The 27,515-nt window shown below is 50.8% G+C and overlaps 1 protein-coding gene across 2 annotated transcripts in view; it reads left to right on the forward strand.

The window, feature by feature from the left end:
• The window catches only part of rnf216 (ring finger protein 216), a 139,343-nt gene that overhangs the window by 60,748 nt on the left and 51,080 nt on the right, over nucleotides 1-27,515 (forward strand). For both annotated transcript variants that reach the window (XM_045216265.1, XM_045216264.1), the window contains exons 11-13: nucleotides 4,212-4,349; nucleotides 4,431-4,579; nucleotides 7,314-7,392. In XM_045216265.1, the coding sequence (XP_045072200.1) occupies nucleotides 4,212-4,349; nucleotides 4,431-4,579; nucleotides 7,314-7,392 (366 nt within the window). The remainder of the gene's footprint in view (nucleotides 1-4,211; nucleotides 4,350-4,430; nucleotides 4,580-7,313; nucleotides 7,393-27,515) is intronic.

The raw sequence follows: 27,515 nt of genomic DNA on the forward strand, positions 1-27,515 counted from the left end.
CATCACTTCCTCTCTCTACCCTGATATCACTACCTCTCTCTACCCTGACATCACTTCCTCTCTCTACCTCTACATCTCCCCTCCCTGACATCACTACCTCTCTCTACCCTGACATCACTTCCTCTCTCTACCTCTACATCTCTCTACCCTGACATCACTACCTCTCTCTACCCTGACATCACTATCTCTCTCTATCCTGACATCACTTCCTCTCTCTACCCTGACATCACTACCTCTCTCTATCCTGACATCACTTCCTCTCTCTACCTCTACATCTCTCTACCCTGACATCACTTCCTCTCTCTACCCTGACATCACTACCTCTCTCTACCCTGACATCACTTCCTCTCTCTACCCTGACATCACTTCCTCTCTCTACCTCTACATCTCTCTACCCTGACATCACTTCCTCTCTCTACCCTGACATCACTAGCTCTCTCCAGCCTGACATCACTTCCTCTCTCTACCTCTACATCTCCCCTCCCTGACATCACTTCCTCTCTCTACCTCTACATCTCCCCTCCCTGACATCACTACCTCTCTCTACCCTGACATCACTACCTCTCTCTACCCTGACATCACTTCCTCTCTCTACCCTGACATCACTACCTCTCTCTACCCTGACATCACTACCTCTCTCTACCCTGACATCACTACCTCTCTCTAACCTGACATCACTACCTCTCTCTACCCTGACATCACTTCCTCTCTCTACCTCTATATCTCTCTACCCTGACATCACTACCTCTCTCTACCCTGACATCACTACCTCTCTCTACCCTGACATCACTACCTCTCTCTACCCTGACATCACTTCCTCTCTCTACCCTGACATCACTTCCTCTCTCTACCTCTACATCTCTCTACCCTGACATCACTTCCTCTCTCTACCCTGACATCACTACCTCTCTCTATCCTGACATCACTACCTCTCTCTAACCTGACATCACTTCCTCTCTCTACCCTGACATCACTACCTCTCTACCCTGACATCACTTCCTCTCTCTACCTCTACCTCTCTCTACCCTGACATCACTTCCTCTCTCAACCTCTACCTCTCTCTATCCTGACATCACTTCCTCTCTCTACCTCTACATCACTACCTCTCAACCCTGACATCACTACCTCTCTCTACCCTGACATCACTTCCTCTCTCTACCCTGACATCACTTCCTCTCTCTACCCTGACATCACTTCCTCTCTCTACCCTGACATCACTACCTCTCTCTATCCTGACATCACTACCTCTCTCTACCCTGACATCACTACCTCTCTCTACCCTGACATCACTTCCTCTCTCTACCCTGACATCACTACCTCTCTCTACCCTGACATCACTACCTCTCTCTATCCTGACATCACTACCTCTCTCTATCCTGACATCACTTCCTCTCTCTCTACCCTGACATCACTTCCTCTCTCTACCCTGACATCACTACCTCTCTCTATCCTGACATCACTACCTCTCTCTACCCTGACATCACTACCTCTCTCTACCCTGACATCACTCCCTCTCTCTACCCTGACATCACTTCCTCTCTCTACCTCTACATCTCTCTACCCTGACATCACTTCCTCTCTCTACCTCTACATCTCTCTACCCTGACATCACTTCCTCTCTCTACCCTGACATCACTACCTCTCTCTACCCTGACATCACTACCTCTCTCTACCCTGACATCACTTCCTCTCTCTCTACCCTGACATCACTTCCTCTCTCTACCTCTACATCTCTCTACCTCTACATCACTACCTCTCTCTACCCTGACATCACTTCCTCTCTCTTCCCTGACATCACTTCCTCTCTTTAGCCTGACATCACTTCCTCTCTTTAGCCTGACATCACTTCCTCTCTCTACCCTGACATCACTTCCTCTCTTTAGCCTGACATCACTTCCTCTCTTTATCCTGACATCACTTCCTCTCTCTACCTCTACATCTCTCTACCCTGACATCACTTCCTCTCTCTACCCTGACATCACTTCCTCTCTTTAGCCTGACATCACTTCCTCTCTTTATCCTGACATCACTTCCTCTCTCTACCTCTACATCTCTCTCTACCTCTCGTTTCTTTTTCTGTCCATCACATATTGTCTGTGTGATCATTTATATACATCTCTCTCTCTGTGTGATAATTTATGTACATCGCTCTCTCTCTGTGTGTGTGTGATCATTTATATATGCTGAACAAAAATATAAACGCAACATGTAAGGTGTTGGACCCATGTTTCATGAGCTGAAATAAAAGATCCCAGAAATGTTCCATACGCACAAAAAGCTTATTGCTCTCAAATTGTGTACACATTTTGTTTACATCCCTGTTAGTGAGCATTTCTCCTTTGCCAAGATAATCCATCCACCTGACAGGTGTGGCATATCAAGAAGCTGATTAAACAGCATGATCATTACACAGGTGCACCTTGTGCTGTGGACAATAAAAGGCCACTCTCAAATGTGCAGTTTTGTCACAAAACATACGTTTTCAGGGAACGTGCAATTGGCATGCTGACTGCAGGAATGTGCACCAGAGCTGTTGCCAGAAAATTGAACGTACATTTCTCTACCATAAGCCGCCTCCAACTTTGTTTTAGATAATTTGACAGTACGTCCAACCGGCCTCACGACCGCAGACCACGTGTCCAGCCCAGGACCTCCACATCCGGCTTCTTCACTTGCAGGATCGTCTGATTCAGAGGGGTTGGGTTAAATGCGGAAGACACATTTCAGTTGAATGCATTCAGTTGTACAACTGACTAGGTATCACCCTTTACCCATTGGCAGTAGAATGGCCTTACTGAAGGGCTCAGTGACTTTCAACGTGGCACCGTCATAGGATGCAATCTTTCCATCAAGTCAGTTCATCACATTTCTGCCCTGCTAGAGCTGCCCCGGTCAGCTGTAAGTGCTGTTATTGTGAAGTGGAAACGTCTAGGAGCAACAACGGCTCAGCCGTGAAGTGGTAGGCCAATACAAGCTCACAGAACAGGACCGCTGAAGCGGTTGCAACACTCAGTACCGAGTTCCAAACTGCCTCTGGAAGCAACGTCAGCACAAGAACTGTTCGTCGCGAGCTTCATGAAATGGGTTTCCATGGCCGAGCAGCCGCACACAAGCCTAATATCACCATGCGCAATGCCAAGCGTCGGCTGGAGTGGTGTAAAGCTTGCCGCCATTGGACTCTGGAGCAGTGGAAACGCGTTCTCTGGAGTGATTAATCACGCTTCGTCATCTGGCAGTCCGACGGACTAATCTGGGTTTAGCGGATGCCAGGAGAACGCTACCTGCCCGAATGCATAGTGCCAACTGTAAAGTTTGGTGGAGGAGGAATAATGGTCTGGGGCTGTTTTTCATGATTCGGGCTAGGCCCCTTAGTTCCAGTGAAGGGAAATCTTAACGCTACAGCATACAATGACATTCTAGAGTATTCTGTGCTTCCAACTTTGTGACAACAGTTTGGGGTAGGCCCGTTCCTGTTTCAGCATGAGAATGCCCCGTGCACAAAGCGAGGTCCATACAGAAATGGTTTGTCAAGATCAGTGTGGAAGAACTTGACTGGCCTGCACAGAGCCCTGACCTTAACCCCATCGAGCACCTTTGGGATGAATTGGAACGCCGACTGCGAGCCAGGCCTAATCGCCCAACATCAGTGCCCAACCTCACTAATGCTCTTGTGGCTGAATGGAAGCAAGTCCCTGCAGCAATGTTTCAACATCTAGTGGAAAGCCTTCCCAGAAGAGTGGAGGCTGTTATAGCAGCAAAGGGGGGACCAACTCCATATTAATGCCCATGATTTTGAAATGAGATGTTGGACTAGCAGGTGTCCACATACTATTGGTAATGTAGTGAACGTCTCTCTCTCTCTCTCTCTCTCTCTCTCTCTCTCTCTCTCTCTCTCTCTCTCTCTCTCTCTCTCTTTCTCCCTCTTTCTCTCTCTCTCTCTCTCTCTCTCTCTCTCTCTCTCTCTCTCTCCCTTTCTTTCTCTCTCCCTCTCCCTCTCCCCTTCTCTCTCTCTCCCTCTCCCTCCCTCTCTCGCTCCCTCTCTCTCTCTCTCGCTCCCTCTCTCTCTCTCTCTCTCTCTCCTCTCTCTCTCCATCTCTCTCTCCCTCTCTTTCTCCCTCTCTTTCTCTCTCTCCCTCTCCCTCTCCCTCTCCCTCTCCCTCTCTCTCTCTCTCTCCCTCTCCCTCTCTCTCTCTCTCTCTCTGTGTGTGTAGGACGGCCAGCTGATAGAGTGCGGGTGTTGCTGTGGGGACTTTGCCTTTGAGAAGATGACCCAGTGTTCTGATGGACATCTCTTCTGTAAAGAGTGTCTGGTTAAATATGCTGAGGAGGCTGTGTTCGGCTCAGGACAGGTGTGTAGGGGGGTGTGTGTGTGTGTGTGTGTGTGTGCCATGCGGTTTGGGTGTTAACGTGTGTGTGTCTGTCTGTTCCAGTCGTCTCTAAGCTGTATGGAAGGAGGCTGTTCCTGTTCCTTCCCCGTGTGCGAGTTGGAGAAGGTTCTACCGGAGACCGTGTTGTTGAAATACTACGAGAGACAGGCCGAGGAGGCTGTGGCTGCTACCTGCGCTGACGAACTAGTACGGTACGACGGCAGACATCAACCTTCTTACGGTGGTCCAAAGGTCAGCCTGTCTTGGTCAGGGAGTCGCAATACTACCGCGGACATCAACCTTCTTATGATGGTCCAAAGGTCAGCCTGTCTTGGTCAGGGAGTCGCAATACTACCGCGGACATCAACCTTCTTATGATGGTCCAAAGGTCAGCCATCTTGGTCAGGGAGTCGCAATACTACCGCGGACATCAACCTTCTTATGATGGTCCAAAGGTCAGCCTGTCTTGGTCAGGGAGTCGCAATACTACCGCGGACATCAACCTTCTTATGATGGTCCAAAGGTCAGCCATCTTGGTCAGGGAGTCGCGGACATCAACCTTCTTATGATGGTCCAAAGGTCAGCCATCTTGGTCAGGGAGTCGTAATACTACCGCGGATATCAATCTTCTTATGATGGTCCAAAGGTCAGCCATCTTGGTCAGGGAGTCGCGGACATCAACCTTCTTATGATGGTCCAAAGGTCAGCCATCTTGGTCAGGGAGTCGGTCAACCGTGGTTTGCCAGTGCTGTGATTTAAGATATTGTGTAAAATAATGAATGTAAATAACGTATCTGCACTGTATTATGTGTGTTAGCCAGTTTTTTAGAGGAATGATCCCATTAATTTTTCAAATTAACTGCCAATTTGCCAACATTCCATTCAAACAATGCAGTCAATCCACAGCCATACACTGACTGAAATCAGTTGATGACAGGACTTAAGGCCTGTTTATACTTGGTCTAACGATTTATACTCCGGTGGAACGTCTGTAGACCGTAGCTTGCGACTGTCAGTTTCCTTGTCACACAGACATTAAAAAGTCTCTGCGACTGTCTCAACGTCCGTTGTTGTGGTTCCCGGACTGCCATAGCAACCGGACCAAATCCTCCTGCGAGAAGACATTGCAGGAGTTCTACAATCCTCAGATAGAATGATCTAGTTTTATTTAGTCACTCTGTGGCACTAAGCTATTTTCTTACTATTTTCTCACCATTACCTTGTAATTAATGATGTTGTGGGTTTATTTGCCTGTAATAATGAATAAAAAGTAGCTAAAGTTAAGACGTTGTCAACTATACTCTGGTCGTTATTTGAACTGGCTAGCCACCAAGCTAACTCGCTAGCAACGAACCTGAACATTGTTTAGAAAATTGCTTTTAGTTGCCTTGGGCTTGCTAGGTAGACATTTACTGAATTCATTTTTAAAGGATGGGTTTATTGGTGTTAAGATAGAGACCGTATACTATCTGGAGCACCAGGCTGCTGATGTCATGCAGAGGCTGTCCTTTTGTTTCCATAACGACAGCGACAAGTTTGATGTTGGACGACAATAGAATGTTCTACAGACATGTTGATAGAAGGACTATAAACCAGCCTTTAGACAAGTTGTAAATGGACTATAAACCAGCCTTTAGACAAGTTGTACATGGACTATAAACCAGCCTTTAGACAAGTTGTAAATGGACTATAAACCAGCCTTTAGACAAGTTGTAAATGGACTATAAACCAGCCTTTAGACAAGTTGTAAATGGACTATAAACCAGCCTTTAGACAAGTTGTAAATGGACTATAAACCAGCCTTTAGACAAGTTGTAAATGGACTATAAACCAGCCTTTAGACAAGTTGTAAATGGACTATAAACCAGCCTTTAGACAAGTTGTAAATGGACTATAAACCAGCCTTTAGACAAGTTGTAAATGGACTATAAACCAGCCTTTAGACAAGTTGTAAATGCAACACTATAAACCAGCCTTTAGACAAGTTGTAAATGGACTATAAACCAGCCTTTAGACAAGTTGTACATGGACTATAAATCAGCCTTTAGACAAGTTGTACATGGACTATAAACCAGCCTTTAGACAAGTTGTACATGGACTATAAACCAGCCTTTAGACAAGTTGTAAATGCAACACTATAAACCAGCCTTTAGACAAGTTGTAAATTGACTATAAACCAGCCTTTAGACAAGTTGTAAATGGACTATAAACCAGCCTTTAGACAAGTTGTAAATGGACTATAAACCAGCCTTTAGACAAGTTGTAAATGGACTATAAACCAGCCTTTAGACATGTTGATAGGACTATAAACCAGCCTTTAGACAAGTTGTAAATGGACTATAAACCAGCCTTTAGACAAGTTGTAAATGGACTATAAACCAGCCTTTAGACAAGTTGTAAATGGACTATAAACCAGCCTTTAGACAAGTTGTAAATGGACTATAAACCAGCCTTTAGACAAGTTGTAAATGCAACACTATAAACCATTTGTTACACAAATGGTTTCTTGAATTTTCTGACTGCTCAGTCTATAACTCTAACTTTGTATTCCTCTCTCTCCATCTTCCTCTCTCTCTCCATCTTCCTCTCTCTCCATCTTCCTCTCTCTCTCTCCATCTCTCTGTCTCTCCATCTCTCTCTCTCCATCTCTCTCTCTCCATCTTCCTCTCTCTCTCCATCTTCCTCTGTCTCTCCATCTTCCTCTGTCTCTCCATCTCTCTCTCCATCTCTCTCTCTCTCCATCTTCCTCTGTCTCCATCTTCCTCTCTCTCCATCTCTCTCTCTCTCCATCTTCCACTCTCTCCATCTCTCTCTCTCTCCATCTCGCTCTCTCTCTCTCTCTCTCTCCATCTCTCTCTCTCTCTCTCTCTCTATCTCCATCTCTCTCTCTCTCCCCATCTTCCTCTCTCTCCATCTCTCTCTCCATCTCTGTCTCTCCATCTCTAGCTGTCCGTCCTGTAACTTCCCAGCATTGTTGGATAAAGGTGTGTCTCTGTTCAGCTGTCCCAACCCTCGCTGTCGGAAGGTGAGTTGACACACGTGTAGGATCCTATTTGGCCGTGTTAGCTACCGTCATCCACATCATTCACTAAAACCCTAAACCTCAACTACATCTTGTAATGAATCATGTGGAAATTGAGCAAGTTGAGGTGACTAAACTGCTTGGAGTAACCCTGGATTGTAAACTGTCATGGTCAAAACATATTGATACAACAGCAGCTAAGATGGGGAGAAGTCTGTCCATAATAAAGCGCTGCTCTACCTTCTTAACAACACTATCAACAAGGCAGGTCCTACAGGCCCTAGTTTTGTCGCACCTGGACTACTGTTCAGTCATGTGGTCAGGTGCCACAAAGAGGGACTTGGGAAAATTACAGTTGGTTCAGAACAGGGCAGCACGGCTGGCCCTTGGATGTACACAGAGAGCTAACATTAATGACATGCATGTCAGTCTCTCATGGCTCAAAGTGGAGGAGAGATTGACTTCATCACTACTTGTATTTATGAGAGGTATTGACATGTTGAATGCCCCGAGCTGTCTGTTTGAACTACTGGCGCCCATCTCCAGGAAGAGTAGCTGCTGCCTTGGCAGGAACTAATGGGGATCCGTAATAAACCCCCAGGAAGAGTAGCTGCTGCCTTGGCAGGAACTAATGGGGATCCATAATAAACCCCAGGAAGAGTAGCTGCTGCCTTGGCAGGAACTAATGGGGATCCATAATAAACCCCAGGAAGAGTAGCTGCTGCCTTGGCAGGAACTAATGGGGATCCATAATAAACCCTAGGAAGAGTAGCTGCTGCCTTGGCAGGAACTAATGGCGATCCATAATAAACCCCCAGGAAGAGTAGCTGCTGCCTTGGCAGGAACTAATGGGGATCCGTAATAAACCCCCAGGAAGAGTAGCTGCTGCCTTGGCAGGAACTAATGGGGATCCATAATAAACCCCAGGAAGAGTAGCTGCTGCCTTTGCAGAAACTAATGGGGATCCATAATAAACCCCAGGAAGAGTAGCTGCTGCCTTGGCAGGAACTAATGGGGATCCATAATAAACCCCAGGAAGAGTAGCCGCTGCCTTGGCAGGAACTAATGGGGATCCATAATAAACCCCAGGAAGAGTAGCTGCTGCCTTGGCAGGAACTAATGGGGATCCGTAATAAACCCCCAGGAAGAGTAGCTGCTGCCTTGGCAGGAACTAATGGGGATCCATAATAAACCCCAGGAAGAGTAGCTGCTGCCTTGGCAGGAACTAATGGGGATCCATAATAAACCCCAGGAAGAGTAGCCGCTGCCTTGGCAGGAACTAATGGGGATCCATAATAAACCCCAGGAAGAGTAGCTGCTGCCTTGGCAGGAACTAATGGGGATCCATAATAAACCCCCAGGAAGAGTAGCTGTTGCCTTGGCAGGAACTAATGGGGATCCATAATAAACCCCCAGGAAGAGTAGCTGCTGCCTTGGCAGGAACTAATGGGGATCCATAATAAACCCCAGGAAGAGTAGCTGCTGCCTTGGCAGGAACTAATGGGGATCCATAATAAACCCCAGGAAGAGTAGCTGCTGCCTTGGCAGGAACTAACGGGGATCCATAATAAACCCCAGGAAGAGTAGCTGCTGCCTTGGCAGGAACTAATGGGGATCCATAATAAACCCCAGGAAGAGTAGCTGCTGCCTTTGCAGAAACTAATGGGGATCCATAATAAATACTAATACATTGATGGGGCTGTAGTGGAGCAGGTCGAGAGCTTCAAGGTCCTCGGTGTCCACATCACTAACAGACTATCATGGTCCAAACACACCAACACAGTCGTGAAGAGGGCACGACAACGCCTCTTCCCCCTCAGCAGGCTGAAAAGATTTGGCAAGGGCCCTTGGAGCCTCAAAAGGTTCTACAGCTAAGAGCATATTGACTGACTTCCTCACCACTTGACTGGCTGCATCATTGCATCACTCCAGCCACCCAAGCCACAGACTGTTCACTCTGATTCTGCACGTCAAGCGGTACCGATGCACCAAGTCTGACACCAACAGGACCCTGAACAGCTTCAACCCCGAAGCCATGAGACTGCTAAACAGTTCATCAAATGGCTACCCAGCATACCTGCAGTGACCCTTTACATACGCTCACATACACAACACACACATGCATATTGACGCAACACACACTCACACACACACTTTAACACACTTTCACACAATTCACATGCGCTGCTGCTACTCTGTTTATTATCTATCCTGATTGACTAGTCACTTTTACCCCTACCTACATGTACATATTACCTCAACTACCAACACTGCTGCTACTCTGTTTATTATCTATCCTGATTGACTAGTCACTTTTACCCCTACCTACATGTACATATTACCTCAACTACCAACACTGCTGCTACTCTGTTTATTATCTATCCTGATTGACTAGTCACTTTTACCCCTACCTACATGTACATATTACCTCAACTACCAACACTGCTGCTACTCTGTTTATTATATATCCTGATTGGCTAGTCACTTTTACCCCTACCTACATGTACATATTACCTCAACTACCAACACTGCTGCTACTCTGTTTATTATCTATCCTGATTGGCTAGTCACTTTTACCCCTACCTACATGTACATATTACCTCAACTACCAACACTGCTGCTACTCTGTTTATTATCTATCCTGATTGACTAGTCACTTTTACCCCTACCTACATGTACATATTACCTCAACTACCAACACTGCTGCTACTCTGTTTATTATCTATCCTGATTGGCTAGTCACTTTTACCCCTACCTACATGTACATATTACCTCAACTACCAACACTGCTGCTACTCTGTTTATTATCTATCCTGATTGACTAGTCACTTTTACCCCTACCTACATGTACATATTACCTCAACTACCAACACTGCTGCTACTCTGTTTATTATCTATCCTGATTGACTAGTCACTTTTACCCCTACCTACATGTACATATTACCTCAACTACCAACACTGCTGCTACTCTGTTTATTATCTATCCTGATTGACTAGTCACTTTTACCCCTACCTACATGTACATATTACCTCAACTACCAACACTGCTGCTACTCTGTTTATTATCTATCCTGATTGACTAGTCACTTTTACCCCTACCTACATGTACATATTACCTCAACTACCAACACTGCTGCTACTCTGTTTATTATCTATCCTGATTGACTAGTCACTTTTACCCCTACCTACATGTACATATTACCTCAACTACCAACACTGCTGCTACTCTGTTTATTATCTATCCTGATTGGCTAGTCACTTTTACCCCTACCTACATGTACATATTACCTCAACTACCTGGTACCCCTGGACATTGACTCAGTACTGGTACTCCTTGTATATAGCCATGTTATTACCTGGTACTCCCTGTATATAGCCATGTTATTACCTGGTACTCTCTGTATATAGCCATGTTATTACCTGGTACTCCCTGTATATAGCCATGTTATTACCTGGTACTCTCTGTATATAGCCATGTTATTACCTGGTACTCTCTGTATATAACCATGTTATTACCTGGTACTCCCTGTATATAGCCTCGTTATTACCTGGTACTCTCTGTATATAGCCATGTTATTACCTGGTACTCCCTGTATATAGCCATGTTATTACCTGGTACTCTCTGTATATAGCCATGTTATTACCTGGTACTCCCTGTATATAGCCATGTTATTACCTGGTACTCTCTGTATATAGCCATGTTATTACCTGGTACTCTCTGTATATAGCCATGTTATTACCTGGTACTCTCTGTATATAGCCACGTTATTACCTGGTACTCTCTGTATATAGCCACGTTATTACCTGGTACTCCCTGTATATAGCCATGTTATTACCTGGTACTCCCTGTATATAGCCATGTTATTACCTGGTACTCCCTGTATATAGCCATGTTATTACCTGGTACTCCCTGTATATAGCCATGTTATTACCTGGTACTCTCTGTATATAGCCATGTTATTACCTGGTACTCCCTGTATATAGCCATGTTATTACCTGGTACTCCCTGTATATAGCCATGTTATTACCTGGTACTCTCTGTATATAGCCATGTTATTACCTGGTACTCCCTGTATATAGCCATGTTATTACCTGGTACTCCCTGTATATAGCCATGTTATTACCTGGTACTCCCTGTATATAGCCATGTTATTACCTGGTACTCTCTGTATATAGCCTCGTTATTACCTGGTACTCTCTGTATATAGCCTCGTTATTACCTGGTACTCCCTGTATATAGCCATGTTATTACCTGGTACTCTGTATATAGCCATGTTATTACCTGGTACTCCCTGTATATAGCCATGTTATTACCTGGTACTCTCTGTATATAGCCATGTTATTACCTGGTACCCCTTGTATATAGGCTCGTTATTACCTGGTACTCCCTGTATATAGCCAAGTTATTACCTGGTACTCCCTGTATATAGCCTCGTTATTACCTGGTACCCCTTGTATATAGGCTCGTTATTACCTGGTACTCCCTGTATATAGCCATGTTATTACCTGGTACTCTGTATATAGCCATGTTATTACCTGGTACTCCCTGTATATAGCCATGTTATTACCTGGTACTCTCTGTATATAGCCATGTTATTACCTGATACTCTCTGTATATAGCCTCGTTATTACCTGGTACTCCCTGTATATAGCCAAGTTATTACCTGGTACTCCCTGTATATAGCCTCGTTATTACCTGGTACCCCTTGTATATAGTCACGTTATTACCTGGTACTCCCTGTATATAGCCTCGTTATTACCTGGTACTCTCTGTATATAGCCATGTTATTACCTGGTACTCCCTGTATATAGCCATGTTATTACCTGGTACTCCCTGTATATAGCCATGTTATTACCTGGTACCCCCTGTATATAGCCATGTTATTACCTGGTACTCCCTGTATATAGCCATGTTATTACCTGGTACCCCCTGTATATAGCCATGTTATTACCTGGTACTCCCTGTATATAGCCATGTTATTACCTGGTACTCCCTGTATATAGCCATGTTATTACCTGGTACCCCTTGTATATAGGCTCGTTATTACCTGACTGTCCCACCTGCCTCTGAGAGGACATGAACAGAGACGTGTGTGTTAGAGGCAGAGGAAGGTGTATGTTGAGGTTGGGTTTGGGCGATATCCAGATTGCCGTACCTTCATACCGACCTTGTGCCATTCCGGGATATTTGATAATACCGGCACTGGACACAAGGGGCGCTGTTTTCTAACCCCAAACCCTCTGTAATCATCAATGTTGAGGTGTGTGTTGGAGGCAGACGGAGGTGTGTGTGTTGGAGGCAGACGGAGGTGTGTGTGTTGGAGGCAGACGGAGGTGTGTGTGTTGGAGGCAGACGGAGGTGTGTGTGTTGGAGGCAGACGGAGGTGTGTGTGTTGGAGGCAGACGGAGGTGTGTGTTGGAGGCAGACGGAGGTGTGTGTTGGAGGCAGACGGAAGTGTGTGTTGGAGGCAGACGGAGGTGTGTGTTGGAGGCAGACGGAGGTGTGTGTTGGAGGCAGACGGAGGTGTGTGTTGGAGGCAGACGGAGGTGTGTGTTGGAGGCAGACGGAGGTGTGTGTTGGAGGCAGACGGACGTGTGTGTTGGAGGCAGACGGAGGTGTGTGTTGGAGGCAGACGGAGGTGTGTGTTGGAGGCAGACGGACGTGTGTGTTGGAGGCAGACGGAGGTGTGTTGGAGGCAGACGGACGTGTGTGTTGGAGGCAGACGGACGTGTGTGTTGGAGGCAGACGGAGGTGTGTGTTGGAGGCAGACGGAGGTGTGTGTTGGAGGCAGACGGAGGTGTGTGTTGGAGGCAGACGGAGGTGTGTGTTGGAGGCAGACGGAGGTGTGTGTTGGAGGCAGACGGAGGTGTGTGTTGGAGGCAGACGGAGGTGTGTGTTGGAGGCAGACGGAGGTGTGTGTTGGAGGCAGACGGACGTGTGTGTTGAAGGCAGATGTATACCTGCTCTATGCAGGATGACTAAGTACTGTCTCTTATCAGTGAATTACAGTTGGCAGTAGTCTTTGTATTCCCATTCTCCAGGAGAATGTTCTGGTAAGTTTTCTCTGGACAGCCTATCACCTTTGCACGTGGGCACCGTGGCTGACCATTTTATCTCCTAAATTGCATGTCTGCCGTGTGGGTAAAACTCTGAGGCGTCAGGGCTGGGACTGTGGGATAAATCAGCTCCTATTCTCTCTACGGTAGTACAAAGTTGATCTGTCCTGTAGTTCTCTCCTCTGGCCTGTAGATGGAGACAGAGCTGGGACTGTGGTATAAATCGGCTCCTATTCTCTCTACGGTAGTACAAAGTTGATCTGTCCTGTAGTTCTCTCCTCTGGCCTGTAGATGGAGACAGAGCTCCATAACCGCTCTACTCTTCCTCCCTCCATCTCTCCCTCTCCTTCTCAGTGTGTCACACTGCATAGCTGAGGCCCATTACACACACACACACACATACACACACATACACACACACACACACACACATACACACACACGCACGCACACACACACACACACAGGCGGTGTCTGAATACCCATACTTGTATGCGAAAATAAAACGTTTTATAGCGTGTGTGACATTTTGATAATTGAGTGCTTTAAATGCCAGGATGTTCATACTCCATTTGGGCTTTTCATCTGGTAGAATTCACTGCACACTAATTAGGAAGAGAATCGTCTTTTGAGATCAACATGTTTGACAACGGCTGATAATCAGATCAGGGGACGCGCCGTACCAAAAATGAACGAATTAGCGGGAATCAACACACAGGCCTACCACTGTGTGTCGTCAACAAACTTAATGATGGTGTTGGAGTCATGCAGTCATGGGTGAACAGGGAGTACAGGATGGGATGGGCTGCTGTGTTGAGGATCAGCGTGGCCGATGTGTTGTTACATTTACATTTACATTTACATTTTAGTCATTTAGCAGACGCTCTTATCCAGAGCGACTTACAGTTAGTGAATACATATATATATATTTTTTTTATACTGTCCCCCCGTGGGAATCGAACCCACAACCCTGGCGTTGCAAACGCCATGCTCTATCAACTGAGCTACATCCCTGCCGGCCATTCCCTCCCCTACCCTGGACGACGCTGGGCCAATTGTGCGCCGCCCATGAGTCTCCCGGTCACGGCCGGCTGCGACAGAGCCTGGATTCGAACCAGGATCTAGTGGCACAGTTAGCACTGCGATGCAGTGCCTTAGACCACTGCGCCACTCAGGAGACACTATAGTGCCCTGTTACCTACCCTTACCACCTGGGGGCGGCCCGTCAGGAAGTCCAGGATCCAGTTGCAGAAGGAGGTGTTTAGTCCCAGGGTCCTTAGCTTAGTGATGAGCTTTGAGGGCACTATGGTGTTAAACGCTGAGCTGTAGTCAATGAATAGCATTGTTTACTTACTTACTCACGGCTACGGAGCGCGTGATCACACAGTTGTCCGGAACAGCTGGTGCTCTCATGCATGCTTCAGTGTTGCTTGCCTCGATGCGCACATAGAAGTAATTTAGCTCGTCTAGTAGGCTCGTGTCACTGGGCAGCTCACAGCTGTGCTTCCCTTTGTAGTCCGTAATAGTTTGCAAGCCCTGCCACATCCGACGAGCGTCAGAGCCGGTGTAGTAGGATTCAATCTTAGTCCTGTATTGTCTCTTTGCCTGTTTGATGGTTCGTCGGAGGGCATAGCGGGATTTCTTATAAGCGTCCGGGTTAGAGTCCCGCTCCTTGAAAGCGGCAGCTCTACCCTTTAGCTCAGTGCGGATGTTGCCTGTAATCCGTGGCTTCTGGTTGGGGTATGTACGTACGGTCACTGTGGGTTGGGGCTGAGGTAGAGGTTCTCTGGCATCTGACTGGTCCCTGGTAGTTTAGTCGTGGACTGGGGGTTGGGGCTGAGGTAGAGGGTCTCTGGCATCTGACTGGTCTCTGGTAGTTTAGTCGTGGACTGGGGGTTGGGGCTGAGGTAGAGGGTCTCTGGCATCTGACTGGTCCCTGGTAGTTTAGTTATGGACTGGGGGTTGGGGCTGAGGTAGAGGTTCTCTGGCATTTGACTGGTCCCTGGTAGTTTAGTCGTGGACTGGGGGTTGGGGCTGAGGTAGAGGGTCTCTGGCATCTGACTGGTCCCTGGTAGTTTAGTTATGGACTGGGGGTTGGGGCTGAGGTAGAGGGTCTCTGGCATCTGACTGGTCCCTGGTAGTTTAGTTATGGACTGGGGGTTGGGGCTGAGGTAGAGGGTCTCTGGCATCTGACTGGTCCCTGGTAGTTTAGTTATGGACTGGGGGGTTGGGGCTGAGGTAGAGGGTCTCTGGCATCTGACTGGTCCCTGGTAGTTTAGTTATGGACTGGGGGTTGGGGCTGAGGTAGAGGGTCTCTGGCATCTGACTGGTCCCTGGTAGTTTAGTTATGGACTGGGGGTTGGGGCTGAGGTAGAGGGCTCTGGCATCTGACTGGTCCCTGGTAGTTTAGTTATGGACTGGGGGTTGGGGCTGAGGTAGAGGGATCTGGCATCTGACTGGTCCCTGGTAGTTTAGTTATGGACTGGGGGTTGGGGCTGAGGTAGAGGGATCTGGCATCTGACTGGTCCCTGGTAGTTTAGTTATGGACTGGGGGGTTGGGGCTGAGGTAGAGGGTCTCTGGCATCTGACTGGTCCCTGGTAGTTTAGTTATGGACTGGGGGTTGGGGCTGAGGTAGAGGGATCTGGCATCTGACTGGTCCCTGGTAGTTTAGTTATGGACTGGGGGGTTGGGGCTGAGGTAGAGGGTCTCTGGCATCTGACTGGTCCCTGGTAGTTTAGTTATGGACTGGGGGTTGGGGCTGAGGTAGAGGGTCTCTGGCATCTGACTGGTCCCTGGTAGTTTAGTTATGGACTGGGGGTTGGGGCTGAGGTAGAGGGCTCTGGCATCTGACTGGTCCCTGGTAGTTTAGTTATGGACTGGGGGTTGGGGCTGAGGTAGAGGGATCTGGCATCTGACTGGTCCCTGGTAGTTTAGTTATGGACTGGGGGTTGGGGCTGAGGTAGAGGGTCTCTGGCATCTGACTGGTCCCTGGTAGTTTAGTTATGGACTGGGGGTTGGGGCTGAGGTAGAGGGCTCTGGCATCTGACTGGTCCCTGGTAGTTTAGTTATGGACTGGGGGTTGGGGCTGAGGTAGAGGGTCTCTGGCATCTGACTGGTCCCTGGTAGTTTAGTTATGGACTGGGGGTTGGGGCTGAGGTAGAGGGTCTCTGGCATCTGACTGGTCCCTGGTAGTTTAGTTATGGACTGGGGGTTGGGGCTGAGGTAGAGGGTCTCTGGCATCTGACTGGTCCCTGGTAGTTTAGTTATGGACTGGGGGTTGGGGCTGAGGTAGAGGTCTCTGGCATCTGACTGGTCCCTGGTAGTTTAGTTATGGACTGGGGGTTGGGGCTGAGGTAGAGGTTCTCTGGCATCTGACTGGTCCCTGGTAGTTTAGTTATGGACTGGGGGTTGGGGCTGAGGTAGAGGTCTCTGGCATCTGACTGGTCCCTGGTAGTTTAGTTATGGACTGGGGGTTGGGGCTGAGGTAGAGGTCTCTGGCATCTGACTGGTCCCTGGTAGTTTAGTCGTGGACTGGGGGTTGGGGCTGAGGTAGAGGGCTCTGGCATCTGACTGGTCCCTGGTAGTTTAGTTATGGACTGGGGGTTGGGGCTGAGGTAGAGGTCTCTGGCATCTGACTGGTCCCTGGTAGTTTAGTTATGGACTGGGGGTTGGGGCTGAGGTAGAGGTCTCTGGCATCTGACTGGTCCCTGGTAGTTTAGTCGTGGACTGGGGGTTGGGGCTGAGGTAGAGGGATCTGGCATCTGACTGGTCCCTGGTAGTTTAGTTATGGACTGGGGGTTGGGGCTGAGGTAGAGGTCTCTGGCATCTGACTGGTCCCTGGTAGTTTAGTTATGGACTGGGGGTTGGGGCTGAGGTAGAGGTCTCTGGCATCTGACTGGTCCCTGGTAGTTTAGTTATGGACTGGGGGTTGGGGCTGAGGTAGAGGTTCTCTGGCATCTGACTGGTCCCTGGTAGTTTAGTTATGGACTGGGGGGTTGGGGCTGAGGTAGAGGTCTCTGGCATCTGACTGGTCCCTGGTAGTTTAGTTATGGACTGGGGGTTGGGGCTGAGGTAGAGGTTCTCTGGCATCTGACTGGTCCCTGGTAGTTTAGTTATGGACTGGGGGTTGGGGCTGAGGTAGAGGGTCTCTGGCATCTGACTGGTCCCTGGTAGTTTAGTTATGGACTGGGGGTTGGGGCTGAGGTAGAGGTCTCTGGCATCTGACTGGTCCCTGGTAGTTTAGTTATGGACTGGGGGTTGGGGCTGAGGTAGAGGTCTCTGGCATCTGACTGGTCCCTGGTAGTTTAGTTATGGACTGGGGTTGGGGCTGAGGTAGAGGGATCTGGCATCTGACTGGTCCCTGGTAGTTTAGTTATGGACTGGGGGTTGGGGCTGAGGTAGAGGGTCTCTGGCATCTGACTGGTCCCTGGTAGTTTAGTTATGGACTGGGGGTTGGGGCTGAGGTAGAGGGATCTGGCATCTGACTGGTCCCTGGTAGTTTAGTTATGGACTGGGGGTTGGGGCTGAGGTAGAGGGCTCTGGCATCTGACTGGTCCCTGGTAGTTTAGTCGTGGACTGGGTGTTGGGGCTGAGGTAGAGTTCTCTGGCATCTGACTGGTCCCTGGTAGTTTAGTTATGGACTGGGGGGTTGGGGCTGAGGTAGAGGGTCTCTGGCATCTGACTGGTCCCTGGTAGTTTAGTTATGGACTGGGGGTTGGGGCTGAGGTAGAGGGTCTCTGGCATCTGACTGGTCCCTGGTAGTTTAGTTATGGACTGGGGGTTGGGGCTGAGGTAGAGGGTCTCTGGCATCTGACTGGTCCCTGGTAGTTTAGTTATGGACTGGGGGGTTGGGGCTGAGGTAGAGGGTCTCTGGCATCTGACTGGTCCCTGGTAGTTTAGTCGTGGACTGGGGGTTGGGGCTGAGGTAGAGGTTCTCTGGCATCTGACTGGTCCCTGGTAGTTTAGTTATGGACTGGGGGTTGGGGCTGAGGTAGAGGTTCTCTGGCATCTGACTGGTCCCTGGTAGTTTAGTTATGGACTGGGGGTTGGGGCTGAGGTAGAGGTCTCTGGCATCTGACTGGTCCCTGGTAGTTTAGTTATGGACTGGGGGTTGGGGCTGAGGTAGAGGGATCTGGCATCTGACTGGTCCCTGGTAGTTTAGTTATGGACTGGGGGTTGGGGCTGAGGTAGAGGTCTCTGGCATCTGACTGGTCCCTGGTAGTTTAGTTATGGACTGGGGGGTTGGGGCTGAGGTAGAGGTCTCTGGCATCTGACTGGTCCCTGGTAGTTTAGTCGTGGACTGGGGGTTGGGGCTGAGGTAGAGGGTCTCTGGCATCTGACTGGTCCCTGGTAGTTTAGTTATGGACTGGGGGGTGGGGCTGAGGTAGAGGGTCTCTGGCATCTGACTGGTCCCTGGTAGTTTAGTTATGGACTGGGGGTTGGGGCTGAGGTAGAGGTTCTCTGGCATCTGACTGGTCCCTGGTAGTTTAGTTATGGACTGGGGGTTGGGGCTGAGGTAGAGGTCTCTGGCATCTGACTGGTCCCTGGTAGTTTAGTTATGGACTGGGGGTTGGGGCTGAGGTAGAGGGTCTCTGGCATCTGACTGGTCCCTGGTAGTTTAGTTATGGACTGGGGGTTGGGGCTGAGGTAGAGGGATCTGGCATCTGACTGGTCCCTGGTAGTTTAGTTATGGACTGGGGGTTGGGGCTGAGGTAGAGGGTCTCTGGCATCTGACTGGTCCCTGGTAGTTTAGTTATGGACTGGGGGTTGGGGCTGAGGTAGAGGTCTCTGGCATCTGACTGGTCCCTGGTAGTTTAGTTATGGACTGGGGGGTTGGTGCTGAGGTAGAGGTCTCTGGCATCTGACTGGTCCCTGGTAGTTTAGTCGTGGACTGGGGGGTTGGGGGCTGAGGTAGAGGTTCTCTGGCATCTGACTGGTCCCTGGTAGTTTAGTCGTGGACTGGGGGTTGGGGCTGAGGTAGAGGTTCTCTGGCATCTGACTGGTCCCTGGTAGTTTAGTTATGGACTGGGGGTTGGGGCTGAGGTAGAGGTCTCTGGCATCTGACTGGTCCCTGGTAGTTTAGTTATGGACTGGGGGTTGGGGCTGAGGTAGAGGTCTCTGGCATCTGACTGGTCCCTGGTAGTTTAGTTATGGACTGGGGGTTGGGGCTGAGGTAGAGGGATCTGGCATCTGACTGGTCCCTGGTAGTTTAGTCGTGGACTGGGGGTTGGGGCTGAGGTAGAGGTCTCTGGCATCTGACTGGTCCCTGGTAGTTTAGTCGTGGACTGGGGGTTGGGGCTGAGGTAGAGGTTCTCTGGCATCTGACTGGTCCCTGGTAGTTTAGTTATGGACTGGGGGTTGGGGCTGAGGTAGAGGTTCTCTGGCATCTGACTGGTCCCTGGTAGTTTAGTTATGGACTGGGGGTTGGGGCTGAGGTAGAGGTTCTCTGGCATCTGACTGGTCCCTGGTAGTTTAGTTATGGACTGGGGGTTGGGGCTGAGGTAGAGGGCTCTGGCATCTGACTGGTCCCTGGTAGTTTAGTTATGGACTGGGGGTTGGGGCTGAGGTAGAGGTTCTCTGGCATCTGACTGGTCCCTGGTAGTTTAGTCGTGGACTGGGGGTTGGGGCTGAGGTAGAGGGTTCTCTGGCATCTGACTGGTCCCTGGTAGTTTAGTTATGGACTGGGGGTTGGGGCTGAGGTAGAGGTTCTCTGGCATCTGACTGGCCCCTGGTAGTTTAGTCGTGGACTGGGGGTTGGGGCTGAGGTAGAGGTCTCTGGCATCTGACTGGTCCCTGGTAGTTTAGTTATGGACTGGGGGTTGGGGCTGAGGTAGAGGGTCTCTGGCATCTGACTGGTCCCTGGTAGTTTAGTCGTGGACTGGGGGTTGGGGCTGAGGTAGAGGGTCTCTGGCATCTGACTGGTCCCTGGTAGTTTAGTTATGGACTGGGGGTTGGAGCTGAGGTAGAGGGATCTGGCATCTGACTGGTCCCTGGTAGTTTAGTCGTGGACTGGGTGTTGGGGCTGAGGTAGAGGTTCTCTGGCATCTGACTGGTCCCTGGTAGTTTAGTTATGGACTGGGGGTTGGGGCTGAGGTAGAGGGGCTCTGGCATCTGACTGGTCCCTGGTAGTTTAGTCGTGGACTGGGTGTTGGGGCTGAGGTAGAGGTCTCTGGCATCTGACTGGTCCCTGGTAGTTTAGTCGTGGACTGGGGGTTGGGGCTGAGGTAGAGGGTCTCTGGCATCTGACTGGTCCCTGGTAGTTTAGTCGTGGACTGGGGGTTGGGGCTGAGGTAGAGGGTCTCTGGCATCTGACTGGTCCCTGGTAGTTTAGTCGTGGACTGGGGGTTGGGGCTGAGGTAGAGGTCTCTGGCATCTGACTGGTCCCTGGTAGTTTAGTCGTGGACTGGGGCTGAGGTAGAGGTCTCTGGCATCTGACTGGTCCCTGGTAGTTTAGTCGTGGACTGGGGGTTGGGGCTGAGGTAGAAGTTCTCTGGCATCTGACTGGTCCCTGGTAGTTTAGTCGTGGACTGGGGGTTGGGGCTGAGGTAGAGGTCTCTGGCATCTGACTGGTCCCTGGTAGTTTAGTTATGGACTGGGGGTTGGGGCTGAGGTAGAGGTCTCTGGCATCTGACTGGTCCCTGGTAGTTTAGTTATGGACTGGGGGTTGGAGCTGAGGTAGAGGTTCTCTGGCATCTGACTGGTCCCTGGTAGTTTAGTTATGGACTGGGGGTTGGGGCTGAGGTAGAGGTCTCTGGCATCTGACTGGTCCCTGGTAGTTTAGTTATGGACTGGGGGTTGGGGCTGAGGTAGAGGTCTCTGGCATCTGACTGGTCCCTGGTAGTTTAGTTATGGACTGGGGGTTGGGGCTGAGGTAGAGGGCTCTGGCATCTGACTGGTCCCTGGTAGTTTAGTTATGGACTGGGGGTTTGGGCTGAGGTAGAGGGTCTCTGGCATCTGACTGGTCCCTGGTAGTTTAGTCGTGGACTGGGGGTTGGGGCTGAGGTAGAGGGATCTGGCATCTGACTGGTCCCTGGTAGTTTAGTTATGGACTGGGGGTTGGGGCTGAGGTAGAGGTTCTCTGGCATCTGACTGGTCCCTGGTAGTTTAGTTATGGACTGGGGGTTGGGGCTGAGGTAGAGGTCTCTGGCATCTGACTGGTCCCTGGTAGTTTAGTTATGGACTGGGGGTTGGGGCTGAGGTAGAGGTCTCTGGCATCTGACTGGTCCCTGGTAGTTTAGTTATGGACTGGGGGTTGGGGCTGAGGTAGAGGTTCTCTGGCATCTGACTGGTCCCTGGTAGTTTAGTTATGGACTGGGGGTTGGGGCTGAGGTAGAGGTCTCTGGCATCTGACTGGTCCCTGGTAGTTTAGTTATGGACTGGGGGTTGGGGCTGAGGTAGAGGGATCTGGCATCTGACTGGTCCCTGGTAGTTTAGTTATGGACTGGGGGTTGGGGCTGAGGTAGAGGGCTCTGGCATCTGACTGGTCCCTGGTAGTTTAGTCGTGGACTGGGTGTTGGGGCTGAGGTAGAGGTCTCTGGCATCTGACTGGTCCCTGGTAGTTTAGTTATGGACTGGGGGTTGGGGCTGAGGTAGAGGTCTCTGGCATCTGACTGGTCCCTGGTAGTTTAGTTATGGACTGGGGGTTGGGGCTGAGGTAGAGGGTCTCTGGCATCTGACTGGTCCCTGGTAGTTTAGTTATGGACTGGGGGTTGGGGCTGAGGTAGAGGTCTCTGGCATCTGACTGGTCCCTGGTAGTTTAGTTATGGACTGGGGGTTGGGGCTGAGGTAGAGGGTCTCTGGCATCTGACTGGTCCCTGGTAGTTTAGTCGTGGACTGGGGGTTGGGGCTGAGGTAGAGGTTCTCTGGCATCTGACTGGTCCCTGGTAGTTTAGTTATGGACTGGGGGTTGGGGCTGAGGTAGAGGTTCTCTGGCATCTGACTGGTCCCTGGTAGTTTAGTTATGGACTGGGGGTTGGGGCTGAGGTAGAGGGTCTCTGGCATCTGACTGGTCCCTGGTAGTTTAGTTATGGACTGGGGGTTGGGGCTGAGGTAGAGGGTCTCTGGCATCTGACTGGTCCCTGGTAGTTTAGTCGTGGACTGGGGGTTGGGGCTGAGGTAGAGGTCTCTGGCATCTGACTGGTCCCTGGTAGTTTAGTTATGGACTGGGGGTTGGGGCTGAGGTAGAGGTCTCTGGCATCTGACTGGTCCCTGGTAGTTTAGTTATGGACTGGGGGTTGGGGCTGAGGTAGAGGGTCTCTGGCATCTGACTGGTCCCTGGTAGTTTAGTTGTGGACTGGGGGTTGGGGCTGAGGTAGAGGTCTCTGGCATCTGACTGGTCCCTGGTAGTTTAGTTATGGACTGGGGGTTGGGGCTGAGGTAGAGGTCTCTGGCATCTGACTGGTCCCTGGTAGTTTAGTTATGGACTGGGGGTTGGGGCTGAGGTAGTGGTCTCTGGCATCTGACTGGTCCCTGGTAGTTTAGTCGTGGACTGGGGGTTGGGGCTGAGGTAGAGGTCTCTGGCATCTGACTGGTCCCTGGTAGTTTAGTCGTTGACTGGGGGTTGGGGCTGAGGTAGAGGTTCTCTGGCATCTGACTGGTCCCTGGTAGTTTAGTTATGGACTGGGGGTTGGGGCTGAGGTAGAGGGTCTCTGGCATCTGACTGGTCCCTGGTAGTTTAGTTATGGACTGGGGGTTGGGGCTGAGGTAGAGGGTCTCTGGCATCTGACTGGTCCCTGGTAGTTTAGTCGTGGACTGGGGGTTGGGGCTGAGGTAGAGGTCTCTGGCATCTGACTGGTCCCTGGTAGTTTAGTTATGGACTGGGGGTTGGGGCTGAGGTAGAGGGTCTCTGGCATCTGACTGGTCCCTGGTAGTTTAGTTATGGACTGGGGGTTGGGGCTGAGGTAGAGGGCTCTGGCATCTGACTGGTCCCTGGTAGTTTAGTTATGGACTGGGGGTTGGGGCTGAGGTAGAGGTCTCTGGCATCTGACTGGTCCCTGGTAGTTTAGTTATGGACTGGGGGTTGGGGCTGAGGTAGAGGTCTCTGGCATCTGACTGGTCCCTGGTAGTTTAGTTGTGGACTGGGGGTTGGGGCTGAGGTAGAGGGTCTCTGGCATCTGACTGGTCCCTGGTAGTTTAGTTATGGACTGGGGGTTGGGGCTGAGGTAGAGGTTCTCTGGCATCTGACTGGTCCCTGGTAGTTTAGTTATGGACTGGGGGTTGGGGCTGAGGTAGAGGTTCTCTGGCATCTGACTGGTCCCTGGTAGTTTAGTTATGGACTGGGGGTTGGGGCTGAGGTAGAGGTTCTCTGGCATCTGACTGGTCCCTGGTAGTTTAGTTATGGACTGGGGGTTGGGGCTGAGGTAGAGGTCTCTGGCATCTGACTGGTCCCTGGTAGTTTAGTTATGGACTGGGGGGTTGGGGCTGAGGTAGAGGGCTCTGGCATCTGACTGGTCCCTGGTAGTTTAGTTATGGACTGGGGGTTGGGGCTGAGGTAGAGGGTCTCTGGCATCTGACTGGTCCCTGGTAGTTTAGTTATGGACTGGGGGTTGGGGCTGAGGTAGAGGTCTCTGGCATCTGACTGGTCCCTGGTAGTTTAGTTATGGACTGGGGGTTGGTGCTGAGGTAGAGGTCTCTGGCATCTGACTGGTCCCTGGTAGTTTAGTCGTGGACTGGGGGTTGGGGCTGAGGTAGAGGTTCTCTGGCATCTGACTGGTCCCTGGTAGTTTAGTCGTGGACTGGGGGTTGGAGCTGAGGTAGAGGTTCTCTGGCATCTGACTGGTCCCTGGTAGTTTAGTTATGGACTGGGGGTTGGGGCTGAGGTAGAGGTCTCTGGCATCTGACTGGTCCCTGGTAGTTTAGTTATGGACTGGGGGTTGGGGCTGAGGTAGAGGTCTCTGGCATCTGACTGGTCCCTGGTAGTTTAGTTATGGACTGGGGGTTGGGGCTGAGGTAGAGGGATCTGGCATCTGACTGGTCCCTGGTAGTTTAGTCGTGGACTGGGGGTTGGGGCTGAGGTAGAGGTCTCTGGCATCTGACTGGTCCCTGGTAGTTTAGTCGTGGACTGGGGGTTGGGGCTGAGGTAGAGGTTCTCTGGCATCTGACTGGTCCCTGGTAGTTTAGTTATGGACTGGGGGTTGGGGCTGAGGTAGAGGTCTCTGGCATCTGACTGGTCCCTGGTAGTTTAGTTATGGACTGGGGGTTGGGGCTGAGGTAGAGGGTCTCTGGCATCTGACTGGTCCCTGGTAGTTTAGTCGTGGACTGGGGGTTGGGGCTGAGGTAGAGGTTCTCTGGCATCTGACTGGTCCCTGGTAGTTTAGTTATGGACTGGGGGTTGGGGCTGAGGTAGAGGTTCTCTGGCATCTGACTGGCCCCTGGTAGTTTAGTCGTGGACTGGGGGTTGGGGCTGAGGTAGAGGTCTCTGGCATCTGACTGGTCCCTGGTAGTTTAGTCGTGGACTGGGGGGTTGGGGCTGAGGTAGAGGGTCTCTGGCATCTGACTGGTCCCTGGTAGTTTAGTCGTGGACTGGGGGTTGGGGCTGAGGTAGAGGGTCTCTGGCATCTGACTGGTCCCTGGTAGTTTAGTTGTGGACTGGGGGTTGGGGCTGAGGTAGAGGTCTCTGGCATCTGACTGGTCCCTGGTAGTTTAGTCGTGGACTGGGGCTGAGGTAGAGGTCTCTGGCATCTGACTGGTCCCTGGTAGTTTAGTCGTGGACTGGGGGTTGGGGCTGAGGTAGAGGTTCTCTGGCATCTGACTGGTCCCTGGTAGTTTAGTCGTGGACTGGGGGTTGGGGCTGAGGTAGAGGTCTCTGGCATCTGACTGGTCCCTGGTAGTTTAGTTATGGACTGGGGGTTGGGGCTGAGGTAGAGGTCTCTGGCATCTGACTGGTCCCTGGTAGTTTAGTTATGGACTGGGGGTTGGAGCTGAGGTAGAGGTTCTCTGGCATCTGACTGGTCCCTGGTAGTTTAGTTATGGACTGGGGGTTGGGGCTGAGGTAGAGGTCTCTGGCATCTGACTGGTCCCTGGTAGTTTAGTTATGGACTGGGGTTGGGGCTGAGGTAGAGGGTCTCTGGCATCTGACTGGTCCCTGGTAGTTTAGTTATGGACTGGGGGGTTGGGGCTGAGGTAGAGGGTCTCTGGCATCTGACTGGTCCCTGGTAGTTTAGTCGTGGACTGGGGGTTGGGGCTGAGGTAGAGGGATCTGGCATCTGACTGGTCCCTGGTAGTTTAGTTATGGACTGGGGGTTGGGGCTGAGGTAGAGGGATCTGGCATCTGACTGGTCCCCTGGTAGTTTAGTCGTGGACTGGGGGTTGGGGCTGAGGTAGAGGGTCTCTGGCATCTGACTGGTCCCTGGTAGTTTAGTTATGGACTGGGGGTTGGGGCTGAGGTAGAGGGATCTGGCATCTGACTGGTCCCTGGTAGTTTAGTTATGGACTGGGGGGTTGGGGCTGAGGTAGAGGTCTCTGGCATCTGACTGGTCCCTGGTAGTTTAGTCGTAGACTGGGTGTTGGGGCTGAGGTAGAGGTTCTCTGGCATCTGACTGGTCCCTGGTAGTTTAGTTATGGACTGGGGGTTGGGGCTGAGGTAGAGGTCTCTGGCATCTGACTGGTCCCTGGTAGTTTAGTTATGGACTGGGGGTTGGGGCTGAGGTAGAGGTCTCTGGCATCTGACTGGTCCCTGGTAGTTTAGTTATGGACTGGGGGTTGGGGCTGAGGTAGAGGGATCTGGCATCTGACTGGTCCCTGGTAGTTTAGTCGTGGACTGGAGGTTGGGGCTGAGGTAGAGGGTCTCTGGCATCTGACTGGTCCCTGGTAGTTTAGTTATGGACTGGGGGTTGGGGCTGAGGTAGAGGGATCTGGCATCTGACTGGTCCCTGGTAGTTTAGTTATGGACTGGGGGTTGGGGCTGAGGTAGAGGTTCTCTGGCATCTGACTGGTCCCTGGTAGTTTAGTTATGGACTGGGGGTTGGGGCTGAGGTAGAGGTTCTCTGGCATCTGACTGGTCCCTGGTAGTTTAGTTATGGACTGGGGGTTGGGGCTGAGGTAGAGGTTCTCTGGCATCTGACTGGTCCCTGGTAGTTTAGTTATGGACTGGGGGTTGGGGCTGAGGTAGAGGTTCTCTGGCATCTGACTGGTCCCTGGTAGTTTAGTTATGGACTGGGGGTTGGGGCTGAGGTAGAGGTTCTCTGGCATCTGACTGGTCCCTGGTAGTTTAGTTATGGACTGGGGGTTGGGGCTGAGGTAGAGGTTCTCTGGCATCTGACTGGTCCCTGGTAGTTTAGTTATGGACTGGGGGTTGGGGCTGAGGTAGAGGTTCTCTGGCATCTGACTGGTCCCTGGTAGTTTAGTTATGGACTGGGGGTTGGGGCTGAGGTAGAGGTTCTCTGGCATCTGACTGGTCCCTGGTAGTTTAGTTATGGACTGGGGGTTGGGGCTGAGGTAGAAGTTCTCTGGCATCTGACTGGTCCCTGGTAGTTTAGTTATGGACTGGGGGTTGGGGCTGAGGTAGAGGTCTCTGGCATCTGACTGGTCCCTGGTAGTTTAGTCGTGGACTGGGGGTTGGGGCTGAGGTAGAGGTTCTCTGGCATCTGACTGGTCCCTGGTAGTTTAGTTATGGACTGGGGGTTGGGGCTGAGGTAGAGGGCTCTGGCATCTGACTGGTCCCTGGTAGTTTAGTTATGGACTGGGGGTTGGGGCTGAGGTAGAGGGCTCTGGCATCTGACTGGTCCCTGGTAGTTTAGTTATGGACTGGGGTTGGGGCTGAGGTAGAGGTTCTCTGGCATCTGACTGGTCCCTGGTAGTTTAGTTATGGACTGGGGGTTGGAGCTGAGGTAGATGGCTCTGGCATCTGACTGGTCCCTGGTAGTTTAGTTATGGACTGGGGGTTGGGGCTGAGGTAGAGGGTCTCTGGCATCTGACTGGTCCCTGGTAGTTTAGTTATGGACTGGGGGTTGGGGCTGAGGTAGAGGGATCTGGCATCTGACTGGTCCCTGGTAGTTTAGTTATGGACTGGGGGTTGGGGCTGAGGTAGAGGGATCTGGCATCTGACTGGTCTCTGGCTCAATACTACTCC

The sequence above is a fragment of the Coregonus clupeaformis genome, unplaced genomic scaffold, assembly GCF_020615455.1.
Source record: "Coregonus clupeaformis isolate EN_2021a unplaced genomic scaffold, ASM2061545v1 scaf0656, whole genome shotgun sequence".
In the NCBI taxonomy this organism is placed as follows: domain Eukaryota; kingdom Metazoa; phylum Chordata; class Actinopteri; order Salmoniformes; family Salmonidae; genus Coregonus; species Coregonus clupeaformis.